Below are 16,589 nucleotides of genomic sequence, written 5' to 3' on the forward strand. Positions count from 1 at the left end.
ATTCAACTCTAGGAACTTATAAGCATTTTTTAATAAGCTTAGTCAAACACCCTTTTAAGAAATTTAGTTTTACAGAAAATGTACCCATACTTACAGCAATATTCATCACTGATCTAACATGGTATGATGTAATACTCTTTCTTCTCTTCTGAATTCATTGGCGGGACCTTTGTTATTGAGCATCGACTTCATGCTAAACTGAATGTTCTCGTGAGTTTAACAAGTGCAGGAAGCCTCATTTTGTCGAGTAAAAAGTTTACAATTACACGGACACGGTTCTATTGCAAGTATCAACACTAGAATTTCTGCTTCTTCACCCTTCACTTTTTCCAAGCAAGTTTATTGACTTCAACAATGTGAGGAGCAACTGAGAAAATTATGAGAGTAATCAAGATTTTCCAAATCCAACAGCTTTCATCTTTCTTCTGCGTTTATCAATCTTTTCAGGACTTGGAGATCCAGTACTCTCCTCATAACTCTTTTCCATGGCCTGTTAAGAACAACAACATCAACAAATCAAGATGCTTCTATGAATCATTGCAAGACTTACCCATAAGATATTTCAAGGCAAAAAGGATATCCAGATTTAACCACACACAATTAGATTATGATATGCTGTGATTGTTAAGATACTTGCCTGTAAATCCGCACGAATGGTATCGAGAATTTCATCCCTCATCCTATCGAAAAATAGGATACCCTGCATTTTGTTTCAAATTAGAACGCTCCAACTGGATGCAAATTTCAATTCCACTCCTTTCAGATTATATTTTACAAGAGGTGCTAACGAATAATTTGAAACGGTCCAGTTAATAACTGAATATATCTTGACACTGACACAATATGCTCATTAGACCGCGTTAATTTGCAATACTGGATAACAGATGACATATATAGCATAGGGTATGGTATCGAGCATTGTAAACAGCAGAGGTAGATTATCAAGACCTGCATTTGGATGGATGGAACCATTTCATTTGGAGATCGATTTGGAAGAGACTCTGTTGAATTAAGTGTCAATCAAGTGGATTCCTTTGGGCCTTATCATTGAATTAAAGTGTGGGCTACAAGTTAATGGATGTCTCGATGGCCAAGGGAATATCCAAAGAACTAAGGGCTAAGGCCCATTCTCAGTAATTCAAGAAAGCCCAATGTGAAGGAGAAAGCCGTTGGAACTACGTTGAGCTTCAGTTAAATATGCAGCAGAGTAGTTAGATAGGGCAAGAAATCATATCTGAGAGACACGGAAAAATTCAAGAGATCAACAAAGGAAAAGGAAGAAGAGTTGAAGCCAGGAGCAAGAGAAGAGGCGATCACATTGAATCAGATAGAGAAGAGGAATTTGTTCAACAAGGCTCTGTAATCTTTCTTATTGTTCAGTGATCGAATTGATTGTGGGATCTTCTACTGTAAACTTTGATCAACATTTCCCGTTAATAAGAAAGAAAGTGATTTCCCTCCTCGTGGATGTAGGCTATTTTGAGAGCCAAACCACGTATATCTGGTGTTTTGTTCTTGATTGATTATGGTTCTTTGCTGATCGATTGTGCTGTGAGTGTTCTTGCATATTCTGGTTAATATTTGACTTAGCCTTGTGTGCTGGTTACCATATTTGATTCATTAAATTTTTTAGTGAGTTGTGCATTTGAGCCCAGAAGGTTCTTGTACTAGTGCAATAATCAGAAACTTGGGTAAGTTAGTGTCGAATTGGTTTGAGTCTCATAACAGACTCCAATAATCAATTATTTTAAATACATTGTTTTAAAAATGAAGATGAGGAATTTGAAACCGTGATTTGGATAATTGTCAAATAAGTTAGTCAAGACGTTAGGCTTGATTTTGTCCTTCCATGAATGCAATATAAATCCAAAATTGAGAATAAATACCAGTAGATGATCATGTTCATGCTGGAAAACCCGGGCGGGAAGTCCTGTCAAATTAAGTTCAAATTCTGCTCCAGTAATATCTTGTGCCTCGACTTTCAAAGAATCTGGTCTCTGAGGAGTAAGATACAAGTAGAATAAATAAACCAAGGCTCAAATCTGCAGCGACAAAACTTCCCAGAATGTGAAAAAATGAATCAAATCTGGGACAAAATAGTAGCTAAGTACATAAAATGAGGAAGTGTTAACTGTATAAGCTTATATCTTTACTTGTGAAATGAGGTACACGAAGAAAACTTGACAAAGAGCATAGTGGATATCAAATATACTTTAGTGATAGATACCTCCACATCGGCATAAATCCTGGGGAATGACAAACAGCCCTCGTTATAGGGCACAATCTTTTTTGAATATCTAGTGATGCGCGGATTAACAAGAACAATCTCCTCTCCTTCACCACGTTCGCCAACTGTATTAAACACCATAAGTTGAATATTTATCCCCACTTGTGGTGCAGATAGTCCAATTCCATCAGTTCTGCAGGAAAATAATTCAATAAGTAACTCAGTAAAATAACAGAAAATTATCTCAAGTCCAGTACATCAATTCTGCCATACGTGCTGGCAACTTTAAATAGACTCAAATTCTTACTATTTTATGATATGATTGCCAGAAACTTTTCAAATTGATCTGTGTCTTAAAATAGAAATTGATTCATATTCCCATCCAAACAACTCATTGTAAATTTCAAAGCATCACGTCCACTGATCGACGAGCATCAGGAAAGGAAGTGTTAGTTTCACAACATGAAGAAAAAGTTCATAAAATCACCTGTACATTATATCAAACATCTCATCTACGATCTTTTTCAAGTTCTCGTCGAATGTATTGACCCTCTTGTTCTTGGCTCTCAAAACAGGGTCCGGATACTTCACAATTTTAAGAGGCCCCTCGTACTGCAAATCAGCCGCTATCCAAGAATCACAAACAAAATGAGCTATCAACATCGAATTTTCAAACCCAGAAACAAAAAAACAAACAAGTTGAGCTAATCGACAAGAAATAGGAAGGAGCATGATGTGGCTGATTACCAGAAGCAAATGGCTCTTCGCTCGAGGATGAAGAGCTTCGCCGAGCCTGCGCAGTGGTCAGCATTTTGAGGGGATTCTTGTGCTGGTTGAACGATAAAAAGAAGCGCCTTTTGGAGGTAAAGGGTGGAATTTGTGGGAGGTTTTTTGAATATAATAGAGCATCTGGGCTGCGGGGGCAGGGGAGGCATGTACGAGTGAGAACAGCGGAGGATTGGAGATAAGTGGCACGAGCCATCGACCACAGCAGCTGCAACTACTCGTGCTTTCTCTTTGCCTATGATAAATACATAGGACATGACTGGCATGTCATTTACATCTCATTCTTAGGTACTTATATTTGGCATGACCCTCGAATGGGAATGACTATTCTTATGAGAATAACTATTCGTCTATTCTTATGAACCATAAGAATGACCATTCCATCTATTTTAGAGCTTAATTTATGTTGGCAAATGCGCAGTGTCTGATCTGCCAGCATCAATTTGATCTCCCGGGTGATCCGGGTCGTTGGATCCCCACTCGGGCACTGCTCGGGTAAGTTAGCATAAACTGATCCCTATTTTAGATGAGAATTGTCATTCCCACCCTCTTTTTTTTATTTTTGTAAAAAAATTTCTTCTATATTTTGCAAGTGTTTGCAATTATTAAAAAAATGATTCTTAGATTTTGGCTTTAAAAAAATCAGTTTTGTGTGTTTCTTACACTCAAATTATTAACTTATTTGAAATCCAAAAACAAGTCATATCCAAAAGTGATTCTAATAAAAAGTTCAATGTTAAAATCATTCTAATCACTTATTCATCAAACACTACTCAACTTTGATTTTTAGATTTTCACATTTGTTTACAAATACTACCAACTTTTGATTTTTTTAAAAAAATTTTATAATTTATAAATTTAATCACTTCTACATAAGCATAATCTTTTGCAAACATTCCCTTAAGGAGTGTTGGCAATCACTAAAAAAAAGTGATTGTTAGATTTTAGCTTAAAAATCACTTTTGTGTGTTTCTTACACACAAATTATGTGTTAGCTTATGCTTAACTTAATTGAAATCCAAAAAATAGTCATATGGTGATTATGATTCTCCAAAAGTAATTCTAATAAAAAGGTCAATGTTAAAATCACTCTAATCACTTATTTATCAAACACAGACCAACTTTGATTTTTAGATTTTCACATTTGTTTTCAAACACTGCCAACTTTTGATTTTTCTTAACTTTTTATAATTTATAAATTTAATCACTTCTAATAAGCATAATCTTTTTGTAAGCACTCCCTTAAGGACTATTGATAATCACTAGAAAATAGTGATTGTTAGATTTTAGCTTAAAAAATCATTTTTGTGTGTTTTTTACATCTAAATTATGTGTTAGCTAATGTTTAAATTAATTGAAATCCAAAAACTAGTCATATGGTGATTATGATTCTCCAAAAGTGGTTTTAATAAAAAGGTCAATGTTAAAATAGCTCTAATAACTTATTTATTAAACACTATCCAACTTTGATTGTTAGATTTTCACATTTGTTTCCAAACACTACAAACTTTTGATTTTTCTTAACTTTTTTATAATCTATAGATTTAATAACTTATACAAAAACATAATCTTTTGCAAACACTCACTAAGTTTATTTCTAACAATCTAACCTTATATAATAATAATAATAATAATAATAATAATAGTTAATATTATATAAAACAATAAATTATTTTATAATTATTTTACTATTATATATAAATAATTATTTTCACGGATAAATCATTATTAGTATTATGATTTATTTATTTATTTATCTATCAATATTATTATTTATAAAATATTAATTTAAGAAATTATTATTATTTATTATTATTATTATAATAAAATATATTATATTATTTGTATAACTAATATTATTAAAATAATAATTATTATATTTTTTATTATTATAAAAATTTTTATTTTTATTATTATAAAAATTATTATTATATTAAAAATATTTTAAAATTTATTCATATTAATATATGAGTTAAATTAAATTAAATACAATAATTTTATAATAATATTAATTTATTATTTAATAATAGTAATAGTAATAATAATAATAATAATAATAACAACAACAACAACACATATGAGTAGTTATTATTTTTTTCTTTTTGGTTAAAAATATTTGATTATTAAAATAATTTCATTCCATTTTTTTTCGATACCAATAATTGAAATGGAATAAAAATATCATTCTATTCCTATTCTTATTTCATTCTATAGTTGATTCCATTCATTTCTTATTATATTCTAATATACCAATCATGTCCATGTTGTATATGATATAACACACACGAAGATATATATAGAGAGTATTGTTATGTTGTCCACCAACCATGTCCAACTATGTGCCCACCATGTATAATAGTTGAGTTGACCCATATAACAAGTGAGTTGACTTGTACACGGTGGACACAGAGTTGGGCATGGTTGGTGGACATCATAACAATACTATATATATATATATATATATATATATATATATATATATATATATATATATAGAGTAATTTTCAGCTGCCCAACCATTCCTGCCCAACTTGTCCCCGACCACTAAAACCCGCTACCGGATTTTAGTTGTTTTTTTTAAAAAAAAAATTTCGTATCACTAAAACCCACTACCGGGTTTTAGTTCTCGAGGATCAGTTGGGCATCATTGGTTGGGCAGCTGAAAATTTCTATATATATATGAAAGGACGTGTATTTCATCACGTGTCTTTGAATTATTTCCTAATTGTGATAAGATAGAGTTTTAGAGTTTTGTCTTTCTTAGACATGTTTTTAGAATTAATGATATATGTTATCCTATCAAATGGACATTTTAAATTGATAATATATATCGTAACTGATTTGTAGATATTATATCTTATCAAATCTTTTCAATATTGTGTAGGGATTTACAAAGGTTGAAAATCTATTTAAGAAGATAGTTCTACACAGATGAAAGAACGCAGAGTACAGAGAGTGTAGAATGCAAAAAAGAAAATCTGAAGGAATTCTGGAGCTATGAAGATCGAAGATTATTGAAGAAGTCCTGCAGTACTCCTAACCGTAATACAGTGTTGCCAAGGAGTGTTGAAGACACAGAAGAGCACACGAGTGAATAGTGTTCTTAAAGTGGTTGTTTTGGATTCATTGCTTTCGGCAGATTTTGGAAACATCCTGTTGGTTTTGGTCCTAGTTTTAACTAGTGTTTAGGATGTTTTATGGTTTTCTCAATTTGTTGAGAAAAATATTTTTTATGCAATCACTAGTTGTTTTTGTGTAAACTGATTTATTTTTTTAGTGATCTTTTTTGCTCTGAGGCACCGCACAAGTATTTATTACTTGTGCATAAATCTTTGTGTCGTTTATTTTATTTTTTAATCATTCCGCTGCATAAGTATTTTTGAAGTGTTACCAACACTGCAAATAACACTACCTCTGAAATTTTATATCTGATATTTCTGTAATTGAGATGTCAAATCCTTTCAATATATTTTTAAAAAAAGCCGCCTTTTGTGGCGGGGGGTTTGGCAGAACCCTAGCTACCCGTTACACACGAATATATATATATAGTAATTTTGATATCACACACTCTAGTGTTGTCGGATTTTTGTGAGCGACCACTAAAACACACAAGTGGGTTTTTGTGATTTATAAAAAAAAAATTTGGAACACTAAAAACCATTAGTTTTAGTGGTCGCTCACGAAAATCCTGCACATTAAAATGTGTGGTATCAAAACTTTATATATAGATATATCACAAAAGTCCATTTCAATGATTTTTATTGAAACTTTTGGTTTCTTGATGTATGAAATGCATACAAGCATAGCTTATGATTATTGAGGACTGCGATAAATTGACTTTGTATGTGTTAAATGGACAAATTGTAACTTTAGTTTTAGTATTAGAATAACCAGGTGACTCCTATTGTAATAATTGCTAATGCTTTTATGTTTAGTTAAATGAGATCATACTTCATTAAAAAAAAAAAGAAATCGTACTATTTTATGGTTTTGTATTATGAAGGTTGATACTTTGAAATCTTTGAGCGTTTGAGGATTGTCTTTTTATTGGGATAAAAGTGATGAGAGTTGAATTTCATTCATTAATATCACTATTAGTACTATTCAAGATATTGAGCACTGAATTAGTAATATCAATATCACCACCTAGAAAAAATACCAAGCTTTTTGAAAAAGAAGGTCGTGCAACCGCCGAGCCTCGGGCTTTAGAGGGGTGCAATTCAAAAACAGTTTTACAAACTTTCGTCGAAGAAAAAGATTCTTCTAAAGATGCATCTGATGTGAAAATAACACATGTGATCACGGCAAACAATCTAAGATATTAAGTTTTGGAGGATCGTATGGTATACGGCGATGATGGAGGTACCGATTTCTAACGAGTATAGTTACTTTCGCTATTTTGAAATTGTGATCAGTCTATTAATTTTCTAAAACTTTGTATTTGAGTGTGATAAATACATGACAAAAAATTTGAGAACTAGAGCACAAGAATCTTCAATAAATGTAAAAGAAAAGAAGAAGCTCGAGATCAATAAATATATATTGGAGTGTGAATAAATAAACAAATAATACACACACACATATATATATACATATATATATATATATATATGCTTTTCATATAGCAATAAGCTTTTAAAAATTTCGAGGGTCACGAAGATTCGCCACTATTAGCGAAATCAAATTCAACTTAATAAAAACCTATTTTTGGGGTCTTTGTTACATTTATTTTAAAATTTTATTTAAAGTCCATAAAGTATTTTTATTTGTACTGATTTTGAAAATATTTTTCAATACAAAAAAGGATAAGTGAAAATAAAATTTTAAAAAGTTAGTTTTTCATTTATGGGAATTATACTTCTACGACAGAAAGAAGAGACGTATCAATTCAGCTGCATATATATGTTTTAGTTTTGTTAACTATATATATACAATTAAAACCAATTTATAAAAATTCTAAAAAATTTTGGCCACGGAACACACTATAGATCCGTCCCAACATGTGATAAAATACAATTATTTGTTATGGTGCTATGTAATTTGTGTTGTATAAGTTTTTTTTTCTCCCATCACACATATAAGCATGTCATCTACATAATGAAATAAAATGATATAGCCACTTTCAGTGTATTTTATGTATACAAATTTGTCACATTCATTGACTTTAAACCCACTTTCTAGCATGGATTTGTCAAATTTTTCGTGCTACTGTTTTGGTGCTTGCTTTAAGCCATACAAAGACTTCACCAATTTACAAACATTATTTCCTTGTCCAGGTGCAGAAAATCCCTCAGGTTGTTCCATGTAAATTTCTTTTTCTAAATCTCCATTTAAAAAGACAGTTTTTACATTCATTTGGTGTAATTCAAGATTTCGCAAGGCGATAATTGCAATTATCACTTGAATGGAAGTTATTCTCGTGATTGGAGAATAAGTGTCAAAGTAATTAAGCCCTTCACGTTGACGGTAACCCTTGATTACCAATCTGGTTTTATACTTATCTATTGTTAGTTTTTCATTTGGCATCCGTTAAGTTTTGGTGATAAAGTGAATGTATGATTCAAGATCGTCGGAGTAGTGAATTTGTGCTTAGTTTGCTACTGGTTTTTTCGTTGTATCATGAGAAACAAACGTCTGTATGTGTTGATCCTAAGCATCTTCTGGAGGCGACGAATCTGTTTTAAGTTTAAAAATATGACAATGCAAGAGAATTCTTGAGTGAGATCTTGAATATTGTGTGTGTGGATTGAGGAAATGAGCACACTATTTATAATCTTCAAAAAGCACACCAAGAGTTATAAGATTAATTAACTCAATTTAATCTTTCTATTAACTCAAGAATGTAGAGAGCCAAAAGTCTTAAATTAATTCAAGAATGTGAAGAGCAAAAGGACACTTTCATATTCATGATCCATAATTTTTCATTCAAAAATTTTAATTTAAATAAATTTCCAACAATAATTTTCTTATTAATATCCAATTTAATTTGCTTATTTTTATCACCTACTGGAAGGGTAAAAAATGAGAAGTCAAACTGTAGTCATAACAGTTGATCGAGTAGGTCTCTTGTGATATCGTCTCACGGATATTTATCCGTGACACGGACACAGATCAACCACACCATATTTATAATAAAAAATACTTCATCCGTTCCAATTATATTATCCATGTTTTTTTTATTTGTCCCAAATATATAGTCATATACCATATTTAATAATATTTTTTTTACATTTCTTTACTAATATATCCCTATTAACTACACCTTGAAAATTGTGCAATCATTTTTAATACATTAAATAGAGATAAAATAGGAAGTTTATATAAAATTACTTTTCCAATAACTTTTTATTAATTTGTGTGAAAAAAAGAGGACAATATATATGGAACAGAATAAGTTATATAAAGAAGACAATATATATGGGACGGAGAGAGTACTATTTTTTTTTTATAAGTAACTCAAATAAGAGGTATCTCACAAAATTAACCGTAAAACCGTGCCACAAGAGCTTTTGCCTAGTTAATTAACTATAACAATGATCATAATTGTGTGCGTGAAATATATTGAACATAAAATAAGTGGTAGAGAGAAAACATAGGTTTTGTAATGAAAAATTAGATTTAGACGATATTGTCATTCAATTAATCAATTGTTTTTATCAATCAATAAAATTAAAAAATATTTTAGTCTACATACATAAATTATAAAATCAATTTTTATATTGGATCGGGGATTTTGTAAGATTGTGAGATTATAATTAGCGACCAAAATTGCCTACTATTTACGGTCCTTCTGCCTTGCCTTCCGCGTTCTCTCTCATTTCGAGTCTTCTGCGAAACTTTCAAGAGGTAAACTCGAGTCCTCTCCGCCCTTTTCCTTGCATATCATTTTCTCTTTTTCTCCCTCTTTCGTTCGGTTAATAAACCCTAGATCCGTGTCGATTTCCGTTATTACGTTCGCTTAAGACGTTCGAGAGGTGAAATTGTTTGTTTTGTGTGTATGAGTTCCCTCATTTGCGATCTATCTGTTGCGTCTCGCCTTGTATGGTCTGTTTCGTATTGTTTTTATTCGATCCGAGTGCCTGTTATATCTCAGCTAGATCTGTACGATTTAAGCCATTTATTTGAATCGTGGACGCCATCACGTCAGTTTTTGGGTTGAATCACATATCGGTTACAAAGTTTTACTCTTTATCCAGGGCCCGTTTCTTAATTTTGATGATTATTGAGTTTCGCGTATTAATCTGTTAGATGATTCGGAGGTTATGCTTTGATTCTGTTTGAATTCGTGTAGACTTGTTTGGGTCGCTGGTTTTGTATTTAGTTAATTGCTGTTATGAAACTCTCTTACGCTTCATTTAGCTCCTCATGATCTACCTTTGATATGATAATGGCCCTGCTTTAATTCTTGTGTTGAGTTATCAATTGTTTCATTGGAACGTCCTGGCTAAACACTCCTTGGTTCTGTTTGTGTTCCATATTGTCTTTTTTGGTTATTGTCAAATTGTCTTAGTTCGTCTGGCAGGAATAGTTTTCTTTTTTAAAACCAGTGGGATTGGGTCATTTGACGATCAAGCTTGACTGAATAACATCTTATTTACTATCTGCGCAGAGTGATCAGTTTGCCACCCAACAAAGATGGGACTTACATTTACCAAGCTGTTCAGCAGGCTCTTTGCCAAGAAAGAGATGCGAATTCTGATGGTAGGTCTTGATGCTGCCGGTAAGACCACCATATTGTACAAGCTCAAGCTTGGGGAAATAGTTACCACAATCCCAACCATCGGTGAGTCCTTCTGGCCGGTTTTGGCATTAGTATGACTCCATCTCTATTTGCGTCTCTATTTATTTATAGCTTACTAAACTGTATATTTTATCCTTGGGGTTCCTTGTCTACCATCGGGTGCTTTAATTTGCTTTGTGGTAATGTATATTATTCATGGTACCTTTTTTCTCTTTCCATGTTTCAAGAAGGATGCCATAATGGTAGCATAGTTGTCTCTACGACTATTTCTTTATGTCATTTCAAATGCATTTTTCTTTTATCTGTGATTAAATTGTCTTACGAGTAAATATCTTCTCAATATCAAAATCAAATTAAATGTTGAAGTAAAGCGGGATCAAGGAACTATGGTCTATGATATGACCTAGATTCATTGAACACTTATTTTATACCGTACAAAAGATAGTGCATTGGTTGCCCAAAGTTTCTGGCTTTCTGCTTTAATTTAATAATAATCTTTGACTCTGGGATTGTTACTGATTCTGGGTTTATTGTTTCAAGGATTTAATGTCGAGACAGTGGAGTACAAAAACATTAGCTTCACTGTCTGGGATGTTGGTGGTCAGGACAAGGTGAGCTGCTTCTTCTTTTTTTGTTGTTGCAAAGATGAAAACTTTTAGCTTTTCCTTTATTGGGAATTTTGTAAAAATAGTGTGATTAAAATACTAATGGTGTGGCTGATGGCTTGTATAGCCCCATCTGGAACCAAAGTCCCAAGTTTGAGACAAGGTCTCGGGTATGAGACCCAATTATAACAAACCTGTCTCTCAGCTAGAAAAATAATAGTGCCATGTGATACTTTGTTGCTCCTTTGTTTGAGAACTACTTTCTCTTTGACCTAAATGGCTTTATCCTGGAAGTTTTTTCATCTAATTTTTACCCCAATTTGGTCGGTGTTTGTCTGTTTGTTTTTTATTCTTTATTGTTCTCTTTTCAAGGCGGTGTGATGTTATCGGTTGTATACATGTTTAATCATCTCTAGACAATTATTAATTTATGTTGTTCATCTCTTGCTGTTTCTGTGTATATCGTAACTGGTTAACTCTATCTTTTCTTTCAGATTCGTCCTTTGTGGAGGCACTACTTCCAAAATACTCAGGGTCTTATCTTTGTGGTTGATAGCAATGACAGGGATCGAGTTGTTGAAGCAAGAGATGAACTGCATAGGATGTTGAATGAGGTCTGCCACCTCTCGTTATTAATTCTTGATTTTATTGGTGCTGTCAATTAGCCTATGGAAGCCTTTCTAGTTTCAATAATTCCTTTTTATTGACAAATGTTGTTTTCTTCATATATGGCTAGTGATGCTTTCCAAATTATATGATCACTTCTCATGTTCTGAATATGTTGGCGGACTCTGCTCTTCTATTTTGTCTTATGAAACTGCATTTATGATTTCTCCGTAGACGTTCTATAGCTGTGGATGTATTCTTGTTCTTATTTCTAATATATGTTATTTGTTACTTATTTTTTTGTCGTGTCAGGATGAGTTGAGAGATGCTGTCCTGCTGGTATTTGCTAATAAGCAAGATCTTCCCAATGCAATGAATGCTGCAGAGATCACTGATAAGCTGGGTCTACATTCTCTCCGTCAACGTCATTGGTAGGCTTTGTCTTACAAGTTTGATTTGTCATCAGTACTCAGTACTATCGTTCCATGACTTTGTGCATTAAGCATTTGCTCAAGTTCAGGTGAAATCGTTAACATGTTCATAACCAATATTGGTAGTGTTGTCAACTTTATTTATTTGTACAGACAGTGCGTTTTCTTGCATTTCTTCTACATATTGTCACCAAATTTGATGTTTTATACTAATTAAGATATATCTCCTGACAGGTATATTCAGAGCACATGTGCAACCTCTGGGGAGGGTCTCTACGAAGGACTTGATTGGCTTTCTAGCAACATCGCTAGCAAGGTATTTCTCGCACATAAACTTTTGGCTCCAAAGACTAAGCGATCCACCCTATCCATTGCAAAATTTATCTGTAAAAAGAGATGCACCTGCACCCACCCTCTTGCCCTTTGTGCTTCTGAACTTGCTGCAAAAGTAAATGACTTTCAAGTCTCTTTGCTCCTTGGTTTTATTTTTGTCTACGATTCTCTATTTTTTCAGGCATAACATGAAGTGAAGGGTTTCATGTTGCTGGTTGATTTTTGATTGGATTCGTAAACTGGCTTCTGGGCATTTTGCGGACTTGGCAACGTTAGAGAAACATCTTATAATATTCGTCTTCCGTGATTCTGTTGATTTGCTATTTTTATGCTGTGATATTCCTCCAATGGACTTTTTGGTGTAGACTGTAAAAACTTCTGATCCATTTAATGTGTTGAATGAGTACTCCAAATCAATCAAAATATTTTATCCTTTTTGTGATCCTGATTCGTTCATTCCAAATTTATTTTAATATGTTTCATTTTTCTACACGTGGGGGAGGAACTGATAATATTTTGGATCATATTATATACAATATGAAGTTACTTCTTAGTTCTTACTGTCCCGCTTTCTAACACGGACGATACATTCTACTCTTATGTTTGGGCTTGGATTTGTGAAATTCATTTAGATAGAGATTTGTCTGGGCTGAATTTCAAATGACATCTTATGTTTAAAATCAATCATAATTAATATTGAAATTGTGTAACTATGAATTTGAAATTTGATTCAATTTTATTCGTCCAAGCAATTCAAAGAGTTAAAATAAATCGATCTAAAATCCACATATCCAAATATAGTCTTATAGAAAATTTTTATATTTATAAACTTCGTTAAACCGAGTGTGGAATCGTTAATAGCTGCAAAAGCTAGTTGAATGTGGATAAGTAGATATTTGATGTCCGTGTGCATATTTACTTCATCAAGACAAGATATTTATGCACACATATTTATATTGAAATTTCATGTTATCATTAGGATAATATTGAGAAGATACATCTAAAAGTAGATACATAAAATCCATTGAAAAATATGAACCATATATATTAATAAATGTCCGCTCTTAGATATAATATTAAAATAATTACCATAGGACACCCTCTCATCTCCTCGTGTCAACCGTAGCAAATAATCCGTCGCATATAATACCGTAGTTTTCAAAACTCGTAGCAAATTCTCCGTCGCATATAATATGATCGTGTATTCAAGATATTTTCTGATCCATTTATGGTCAACCGTTACATTAAAACAATGCATTATTAAGTTCTTAATGCTACGAATTTTTGACAACACTATATATATTTCAACAGTGTATGATACAGCCATTTCTTACCAAACCACTAAATTGTCTAAAAAACCCTTTTGTCAATATGTGAAATTAATTATTTATTAATACATAAAAATATCAGCCAAGTCTTTTGTGACTACACGTATGATCCGATGTCAACTAATTTGGCAAAGGAAATAACACTATAAAACTCGTCTTTCTTCACGCAAAACTTTAAGAATTGAGCTGGGCTGTTTTTATGTAAGTCTCAAGTTAGGTATTTGAGTTGACACTTACATCTATTCAATAGTCTTGCAAAATATCGGATGTGCCTCCCATGAATCAATATATGTATTTTCTAAAATCGTACTATATCATTCAACAGTTTATCGCTATTTGTTTTTTAAAATTATGGATCATTGAATTTTTTTTTAAAAAATCAAAATCAATAGATTTAATTCTCATAATTAGATAGAAATTTGATAATTTTAGATATTTCGAGATTCTCAAGCTCTTTTGTAGATTATTTTTAACCCCTTTTTAGTTTTTATTATTGTTCTATATATGGGTTTTATTGTTCCATATGGGTACCGAAAAAGACTGACCATTACAATGATAGAATCAAAGTTAGGTTTTTGTTCAAGATCAAAAGTAAAAAAACGTCAAATGACCGGACACCAAGTACACTAATTAATACCAAACAATTAAAATGCTCCAAAAAAGTGATGGAAAAATACGAATAAAGCAAAAGAGAAATGGATATACGAAAATAAAAGATCGGATTTTCTTTTTGAAATAATTGTAATAATGATTGAATATTGTTGGTGATACCATGTAGATAGGGTAGTTGGATGCAGTAATTTATATAATTTGAGTAACTATCAACTTATTATCCAAATAATTATTATTACTGGTCTAATTTTTGGTTAATGAAAAAGACAATATATTTTCGATTTACATTACCCCGGCAAATGGAAAATTGGGGAATTAACCTTGGTCAACCATTTTTTTTAAAAAAATAACCTTTTGTAGTGTATTTGAAATACACCGAAGGAGGTTATTTTTTTAAACAAAAAATTGACCGAGGTTAAAAGAAAAATACCCCGCTCGCAAATCATCCCTCTATTAATCAATTTTTACTGATATCATATCAACATTAGCTAACACGTTATCACTATATATCACGAAAGAGTAATTAAATAAATCGAAGAAAAAAAATCACAAATAAATTAAATAATGCAAGTTATAAGAATAGAAATATAATTTTGTCTCCATGTATATATGTGTCTGTTCATCGTCAATATTGTTATATACAAAACCCTAGCTAGCTGACTTAATCCAATTTTAAGCCACAAATAGAGTTGTGGTCAGGAATGTACGAAGGAACATTTAACATTACAAGACAATCGATCCTCTAACTTTACAACAACACATTAATTAATCATCACTTTAAGTCCACAGTCTCATTCAAAGGCATTCCTTTTTGAGAAAGAGTGTGATTCACTAGGTCAGATAAAGTGATTTCTTAATTGAAATCAATTTACTAAAAATGGTACCATAATTATGCTCATGATTCTGTGTAGTCTTACTTAGCTACATTACATGTGGCAAACAATTGTAAAGGATAATATGTGGTTCTAGTTAATTACCCATTTTAGATTTTTTGAAAGTTTTTTTTGGAAGTTTTCTCATGCAAAAAATGGGAAAATTTTCATTGATTTGATGCATGAATTATCATCGTGAACATTAACATTTAAAAACTATAAACTTAATAATTGCTTGATATTGTTACCTAGCTCGTAGGATATTGAATAGGTTTCGTGTTACACGTTTTCACAGATATATATATTTGTAAGACGGGTCGATACGGTCCATATTTATCATTAAAATAATATTTTTATGTATTAAAATAAATACTTTTTCAATATTGGTCGAGTCTTATAAAAAATTCGTTTTACAAAATTGATCTACGAAATCATCTCACATGAGTTTTTGTGTAGCATTTTATACGGGGCCATACTTATTTATCATTTCAAATCTGAAAAAACGTAGGAAAAAAATCAGGGGCGGATCTAGGATTTAAGTTATGGGGGGGACGCCTACAAATTAGAGAGTTAGACACAAGATTAAAAGAGAAAAGACAAATTACAGTACCAGATATATTCAACTAATTAATCAATAACGTATGTTTTGAACAAAATATTTATAACTTAAAAGAATTCGACTTTCATTAGAATTTTCAAAGTATTGATGTTATATACAAAAATTTTTAGCAAGTTCTTTTCAATACATATTATCAATGCATTAAAGAAAAAAACATACTCACTTTTGTTTCGAAGCTTAGTTTTGTTAATATTCATGACTGAAAATGACTTTTTTATATAGTAGCTATAGAAACTAAGAGAATGAACCCAAACACGATCACTCTAAAAATAAGATCGTATTTCTCTATTATTCCTCGTTTCTTTTTATTTTTAAATATGTTATTTTATTTACTTTAAAAATATATATATGTCTATCTTCAAAAATATATATATATATATATATATTATAAACTTACTTATTTTTTCACACATTAATAATTTTTTTAAA

At 31.6% G+C, this 16,589-nt stretch overlaps 2 protein-coding genes across 4 annotated transcripts; one reads left to right on the top strand and one right to left on the bottom strand.

The window, feature by feature from the left end:
* On the bottom strand, nucleotides 1-3,324 carry LOC140866329 (peptide deformylase 1B, chloroplastic). The gene is made up of 6 exons (XM_073271300.1): nucleotides 2,975-3,324; nucleotides 2,715-2,853; nucleotides 2,228-2,420; nucleotides 1,887-1,997; nucleotides 638-700; nucleotides 1-490 (listed from the first exon to the last, which is right to left on the bottom strand). Exons 1-6 carry the CDS (start codon nucleotides 3,207-3,209, stop codon nucleotides 389-391), a joined length of 843 nt encoding a protein of 280 aa, XP_073127401.1. The 5' UTR covers nucleotides 3,210-3,324; the 3' UTR covers nucleotides 1-388.
* A 6,420-nt stretch (nucleotides 3,325-9,744) lies between these two features.
* Nucleotides 9,745-13,171, top strand: LOC140894447 (ADP-ribosylation factor 1). Of its 3 annotated transcripts, none has more exons than XM_073302953.1 (7): nucleotides 9,745-9,859; nucleotides 10,623-10,796; nucleotides 11,295-11,365; nucleotides 11,854-11,973; nucleotides 12,278-12,396; nucleotides 12,631-12,712; nucleotides 12,911-13,171. In XM_073302953.1, the coding sequence occupies exons 2-7, from the start codon at nucleotides 10,649-10,651 to the stop codon at nucleotides 12,914-12,916; spliced, it is 546 nt and encodes a 181-aa protein (XP_073159054.1). In that variant the 5' UTR covers nucleotides 9,745-9,859; nucleotides 10,623-10,648; the 3' UTR covers nucleotides 12,917-13,171. The 3 variants fall into 3 exon arrangements, with proteins under 3 accessions (XP_073159054.1, XP_073159055.1, XP_073159056.1); XM_073302954.1 differs by lacking the exon at nucleotides 9,745-9,859 and adding an exon at nucleotides 9,870-9,987; XM_073302955.1 differs by lacking the exon at nucleotides 9,745-9,859 and adding an exon at nucleotides 10,033-10,057.
* The last annotated feature ends 3,418 nt before the right edge of the window (nucleotides 13,172-16,589 follow it).

Source organism: Henckelia pumila, chromosome 4 (genome assembly GCF_033568475.1).
Source record: "Henckelia pumila isolate YLH828 chromosome 4, ASM3356847v2, whole genome shotgun sequence".
Taxonomy (NCBI): Eukaryota; Viridiplantae; Streptophyta; class Magnoliopsida; order Lamiales; family Gesneriaceae; genus Henckelia; species Henckelia pumila.